General features: G+C 56.5%; 1 protein-coding gene and 1 non-coding gene across 3 annotated transcripts in view; both read right to left on the bottom strand.

The window, feature by feature from the left end:
• Window positions 1-1962: 1962 nt before the first annotated feature.
• Window positions 1963-6647, bottom strand: part of FBLN2 (fibulin 2) — a 65112-nt gene continuing 60427 nt past the window's right edge. For both annotated transcript variants that reach the window (XM_052639585.1, XM_052640377.1), the window contains 2 exons: window positions 4943-5066; window positions 1963-2797 (listed from right to left, as the gene is read on the bottom strand). In XM_052639585.1, coding sequence (XP_052495545.1) covers window positions 2440-2797; window positions 4943-5066 — 482 coding nt within the window. In that variant the 3' untranslated portion in view covers window positions 1963-2439. The remainder of the gene's footprint in view (window positions 2798-4942; window positions 5067-6647) is intronic.
• On the bottom strand, window positions 4073-4144 carry TRNAR-GCG (transfer RNA arginine (anticodon GCG)). The gene has a single exon. It is a non-coding gene; the product is annotated as a tRNA-Arg (tRNA).

Below are 6647 nucleotides of genomic sequence, written 5' to 3'. Positions count from 1 at the left end.
GGATCTTCCCGACCCAGGAATCGAACCTGTGTCCCCTGCACTGGCAGGAAGCTTCTCTACCACTGGACCGGGGAAGCCCAGTGAGGGTGCCTAAAACTTGCAGCTGCTCAGTCACCAAGTCCTGTCCGACTCTCTGCGGCCCCATGGACTACAGCACGCCATGCTTCCCTGGCCTTCACCATTTCCCACTTTGCTCAGACTCGTGGCCATTGAGTCGATTCAGTCTGGTAGTAGACGCAAATGTTCGAGAACCTGTAAGAGCCTGGGCACGGGAGACAGTGTGCCAATTTGAACCAGCCAATCACGTTTCTTCAGACCAAGGATCGCACATCACAGCATAGTGCCAACAACAGGCAGAGAGGCCTCCTCCTTGGAACGCTGCTCAGACAGAGTCACAGTGGCATCCGCAATGCTTGCTGTCTAACACGGCGTGGGGAGATAAAGCCGGGACGTGCCGGCTTTCAGGGTTTCCTGAGTATACGTTCAACACCAGGGGGACCGAGGCAGGTCCCTGCTAGACAGATTCCTCGGTTTTTCTAGGTGGTCTGGAGTGATGGAGGGGGAGGCAGGGAATGCTGTTATGAATACACAATTCTTCCCACGGCGGGAAGACACAGCCATGCTGTTATCTCAACCTTCTTTTCCTGTATCTAATGCCAGGAACAAGGCTGCAACAGTGGCCTGATTCCTAAGCAGGAAACTAAGGCTTTAAACCCTGGTGGTAGAATTCCAAAGGGCCTTGCCTTCCACCCCTCCGGCAAGACCAAGGCGGACAGTGACTGCAGCCGTGTCGCCCGCTGGTAGGGGTGACCCCTGGCTCTGTGTCCACACCCTTACCCGGGGGACGGAGTGGACTGGGGGAGGCGCTTGCTGGACGGCCACTGCAGCCTTTGGTCTAGACCAGCACTGTGGCCAAACGCGACATCCACTCCAGAGGTGAAGAATCGGGGTACAAACAGAAAGGGAGTCACAGCCAAGGGGAAAGGAAGAGTGGTTATTCAAGAGGGAAAGGCGGCATTACGTTTGTCCACACCGCATGACCATCTCAGGGGGCCTGGAGAAAGAGACGACGTCACCTCTCAGCTCCATCACACCAGACGTCTGAAAGCGGGGAGCCAAGCTCACGCCTGCCTCTGGAGTCTGACAAGGTGGAATGGAGGCCGGGGACCCCGGCAGACACGTGGTCACGCGAGAGACGATGCAGTGGATGAATGGCTGATGACAGCTGGGGCCCAGCCTCAGTCTCATTCTGCAGGTGACTCCCCCCTGCGCCATGTGTCCACGTAGCCCTGGCGCCGCTGGTGAGGCTATAAAGCCAGTGATAATGGTCAGATACGTGGGGACACTGAGCTACAGCTTCTGAAGGACGGAAGACACCAATGGAAAATGGCTGGCCTGAGAGAGCAACTGGACTTGCCTAACCGTTAGCTAATTTCTCTGCTCAGCAGTCCCACTCACGTTCATTGTAAGGTGCGAACAGGGGTAGGTTAAGAGGTCAAACAGGTAACACTACCCACACGTGCGTGTATGGGAAATCATGTCCAACTCTGGGCGACCCCATGGACTGCAGCCCGCCGGGCTCCTCTGTCCATGGGATTCTCCAGGCAAAAATACTGGAGTGGACTGCCACGCCCTCCTCCAGGGGATCTTCCTGAATCAGGGGTCAAACCCACATCTCTTCCCTCTCCTGCACAGGCAGGCGGGTTCTTTACCACTATCACCACCTGGGAAGTCCCAACACTATACACAGACGTCCGGTTCCTGGGTGATGTCCAAGGTGACAAGCCCAGGTGAGGTCCACGCTGGGAGAAGGAGAAGGGGGTACCAGGAAACGGGTCAGAAGCAGGTCAGAAGTGAGCGTGTTCCCACTGCCATCCTTCCAACAACGAGAGGCGAGGGCCAGGCTGGGGACCGCGGACACTCGGGAGCATCATCCTAAGCACGTCACAAAAGGAAGCAGGGTTTCTTTTTTCACTTTTTTACTTTATAACCCTTTGGAACTATTTGAATATATATATATTTGTAATATATATGTGCTACTTTCATAATTAAACAAAAACACAAAAATGATCTTAAAAAAAAAGTAAAGAACTAATCACAGTGTAACATGAAACAGAATATCATCACTGGGGACAGGTCACCCAGTTGAGTCCAAAGCTCCAACGCGGTTTCCAGTCTCGGTCGCCATGTCCAGCCTCCGATCCTCCGACCCCTTCCACGGGGCGCCAGCGATGGCCTGGAACCGCCCTCAAAGCCCCGTCCCGGGCCCAGGAGAGGCCAGACCGCGAGGAAGGAAGTCAGCAAAATTAAGTTAATTTACAGCGTCGGAGGAAACCGGCCACAGCGCCGGTCCCCCACGCGGCCGGCGGGAGCGTGGAGGCGGGCGCCGGAGCAGCGCGGGGACCCGGGCTCCACGCGCTGTCCACGGCGGGCGCCGCCTCACAGGGCAAAGGTGGTGAAGAAGATGTGCATCTTGGCCAGGAAGGTGGTGACGGAGCCCTGCCGCCAGAGCTTCATCTCCACGTCCAGCGCGAAGTCGCGCGGCTCGCGCACGGCGCGCTGCAGGAAGACCACGCCCGTGTAGGCGTTGAGGCGGCGCGTGCCGAAGTAGCCCTCCTCGTTGCCCCTGGTGATGGTCAGCGCGATGGTGTCGCCGGCGAAGACGGGCGCGGGGCTGATGCGGAAGATGTGCGCAGGCACCAGCAGCCCGGTCTGGAAGTTGAGCAGGTAGTGCGTGATGCGCGCGGGCGCGTTCTGGCACTCCAGGAAGTCGTGGCACTGTGTGCGCTCGCATTTCCTGCGGGGCGGCCGCGGGGCGTCAGCGGGGGGAGGCTCCCGCTAGCCCCCAGCCGACGCCCACCCAGCCTCCACCCGCAGCTCCGCCCTCGGCAGCCCCCAGCAGCCTGGGCTGCGTCACCTGACGCCCCTAGGCCCTCCGCTTTCCCGTCTGCAGGATGAGTTAATAGCCACGCGGTGTCTTTGGCGGGAAGAGGTGAGTTATAAACCAGGCGGCGCGAAGCACAATGCCGGCAGCGTCTGGTGGCAGCCCTCCCTGGCCCCCGCGCTCCTTGCTGTCTGCCTTCATTCTTACCTTCCTACCTCTAGTTTTTTCCTTCCCACACTATTTGCATGGATTCCCTGGCCATGGTGTTTCTTTAATCGTTTCTCAGATTCCCTTTTCTCCCGTAATTGACTCTCCGGAGCCGTTTCCCCCACTGACTTGGGACGGCCTGCCCTTGTCCCTCTCCGAGTATCAGAGAGCTCTGAGTCACACCTGCCCCAGAGGAAGCCGGGGAGCCCGGCCACACTACAGGGTGACGACCAAACCCCATGGGGCCCCGACTCGATTTCTAAGCTCAGCAATAATCTGGTCTCTTCTTGGCGCGATGAGACTGTCTCCTCCATCACTAAACCCCCGTCTGGAAGCTCAGTGCTTCCAGCAGGGGCACCAGGGCTCCGCAGTTGTAGGGGATGCTCTGAGCAGAGTTCCCGGACGGGGGGAACCACAGCAGGCAGGACCAGGCCACGTCACACCCTGTGTAAGCTCATGACATGTCGTCACTCATCACGAGCTCTCACCCTCCCTGGGGCTGGCGCTACCATCACCCGTGTGGCAGGCTGAGACCCAGGGAAGGGAGGCCACCGGCCACCAGACACACTCATCTAAACACCCACCACACCTGCACACAGACCCGCCCTCGCACTGTGTATTAGTGAGCGTGGCACAGGGTCAGCAGGGCAGCCAGGAGTAAACCACGGGCGCATACGTGCCAGGAAGGGCCACCTGAGGCAGGCCATGCGCGCAGAGGCAAAAGAGGCCGGCAAAGCAGCGAAAGCAAGCTCGGAACAACCGAGCACATCTGCGTGGCAGCACCGATTGGAGGAGAGACGCTGCACACTCTGGCAAGCGCTTATGGAAACGTGTGTTTAGTAAGAAAAGTGAAAGCGAAGTCGCTTAGTCGTGTCCAGCTCTTTGTGAGCCCATGGATTGTAACCTATCAGGCTCCTCTGACCATGGGGTTCTCCAGGCAAGACTGCTGGAGTGGGTGGCCATTTCCTTCTCCAGGGGATCTTCCCAACCCAGGGATCGAACCCGGGTCTCCTGCATCGCAGGCAGACGCTTTACCCTCTGAGCCACCAGGGAAGCCCCGTGTTCTTTAGTAAGAAGACAGGAAAAACAGCAAAATGCCAAGAAGCATCAGGAGGGAATGTGGTCAGCAGCCTGTGAGACAGCCCCCACGTCCCCCCCTGCAGTCACACCGCATGGGCCACCTCCCCGGTGACACCTACCCACCCGCACCCACAGCGCTGGACTGTGTGGCCAGTGGCAGGAGTGATGATACGTCAATTTTAAGAGTACGTTGGGTCACAAAGGACTGTCACTTGCCTTCTCAGTGACCCGGGCCAGGGAGCTCCGGCCCCAAGGAGAGGCCGAGGTGGCGAGGCGCTGCAGCCTCCCGCCCAGAGCCATGAGCGGGCAGCGGCATCCTGAAGCCCCAGCAGGCCTCCAGTGGACGTGGCCCCACGGGGCCCGGAGCAGAACCACCCAGCTCAGCTGCGCTCCTTGGTCACGACCCTCCCAACACCGTGGAGGATGGTACCCACTTGTCATACTTCTTAAGGTGCTACGCGTTGGGAAAGACTCACTACACAACAGAAGATGAACGTGTGCGTGTGTTTGAGAGAGAGGGAGATGGAGGTTTTTTTTATGTGTGTGTGAGAGTCTTCTTTCTTTCATTCTCTCTGTTCCAAACTTCCTGCAAGGTGCTTTCTTTTGCACCATTTATGGTCAGTCAGACCACACCCCGGACAGGGGGCCCGTGAAGATCAGGAGGTGATGAAGGCGGGCACATTGGTCGCCTGGCCTCTGCCCCGGGCACTGCGGGACTGGGGCAGGGCGCCCGGGCCCAGGGCCGGGGCAGGGGGCGGGGGGACGACTCACATTTCGGAGACTCGGACGTAGTTCGGAGGGCAGTCGAAGCGCAGGCAGCGGAAGCCGCCCTTGACGTTATGGCAGGTCTCAGCCTCGGAACAGTTGTGGGTGCCCAGCGCGCACTCGTCCAGGTCTGTGGGGAACACAGGGTGATGGGCGGGTTTACGGGGGCCCCGGTCGGAGACCCTCGTCCGAGCACCACCCCCCTCAGTCCGCCCTGGGGGCTTGGGTCTCGGAGCAGCTGGTCCTGTGGGTGCACAGCTCACACATCCCCATCTCATCCACTCTGGACAACAGTCTGGGCCTGGAGCCTCTGTGGGGTTGGCACTGGGGAGGAAGGCTCAGGGGGAGACAGTCTGAACGGACACACAGGTGTCCAGCCTGAAGCACCTTCAAGAGCCAAAGTCACTGTAGCGTCTGAGCTTTGAGACGCCCCTCTGGGTTCCACCATCAGGCAGACACAGCCTCAGCCTCCAGAGTGAAACCACGCTCTAGGCAAGGGAAGGCATCATTCCCACCTGGCCGTTTACAGCAGGTGGGATCCTCGTCTTTTACAGAATCCAGACTGGTTATTTTTTTTTTAATTAAAATTAGTAATAAACTGTGGAAAATTCTGAAAGAGATGGGAATACCAGACCACCTGACCTGCCTCTTGAGAAACCTGTATGCAGGTCAGGAAGCAACAGTTAGAACTGGACATGGAACAACAGACTGGTTCCAAATAGGAAAAGGAGTACATCAAAGCTGTATATTGTCACCTTGCTTATTTAACTTCTATGCAGAGTACATCATGAGAAACCCTGGACTGGAAGAAGCACAAGCTGGAATCAAGATTGCCGGGAGAAATATCAATAACCTCAGATATGGAGATGACACCACCCTTATGGCAGAACGTGAAGAGGAACTAAAGAGCCTCTTGATGAAAATGAAAAAGGAGAGTGAAAAAGCTGGCTTAAAGCTTAGTTTTCTAAAGAAAACTAAGATCATGGCATCCAGTCCCATCACTTCATGGAAAATAGATGGGAAAACAGTGGAAACAGTGGTTGACTTTATTTTTCTGGGCTCCAAAAATCACGGCAGATGTTGAATGTAGCCATGAAATTAAAAGACGCTTACTCCTTGGAAGGAAGGTTATGACCGACCTAGACAGCATATTCAAAAGCAGAGACATTACTTTTTCAACAAAGGTCCGTCTAGTCAAGGCTATGGTTTTTCCAGTGGTCACGTATGGATGTGAGAGTTGGGACTGTGAAGAAAGCTGAGCGCCGAAGAATTGATGCTTTTGAACTGTGGTGTTGGAGAAGACTCTTGAGAGTCCCTTGGACTGCAAGGAGATCCAACCAATCCATCCTAAAGGAGATCAGCCCTGGGCGTTCATTGGAAGGACTGATGCTGAAGCTGAAACTCCAATACTTTGGCCACCTGATGCGAAGAGTTGACTCATTGGAAAAGACTCTGATGCTGGGAGGGATTGGGGGCGGGAGGAGAAGGGGACGACAGAGGATGAGATGGCTGGATGGCATCACTGACTCGATGGACATGGGTTTGGGTGAACTCCAGGAGTTGGTGATAAGACAGGGAGGCCTGGCATGCTGCAGTTCATGGGGTCGCAAAGAGTCAGATACAACTAAGCGATTGAACTGAACTGAACTGAATATTAAAATAGTATTAACAGTAAGAACTCTGCAGCCAGGAAGCCCCAGCCAGCCCTGGG

This window comes from Budorcas taxicolor, chromosome 1, assembly GCF_023091745.1.
Source record: "Budorcas taxicolor isolate Tak-1 chromosome 1, Takin1.1, whole genome shotgun sequence".
NCBI classification, from domain to species: domain Eukaryota; kingdom Metazoa; phylum Chordata; class Mammalia; order Artiodactyla; family Bovidae; genus Budorcas; species Budorcas taxicolor.
The sequence above is the reverse complement of the archived record's forward strand: the minus strand, read 5'-3'. Positions and strand labels throughout refer to the sequence as shown.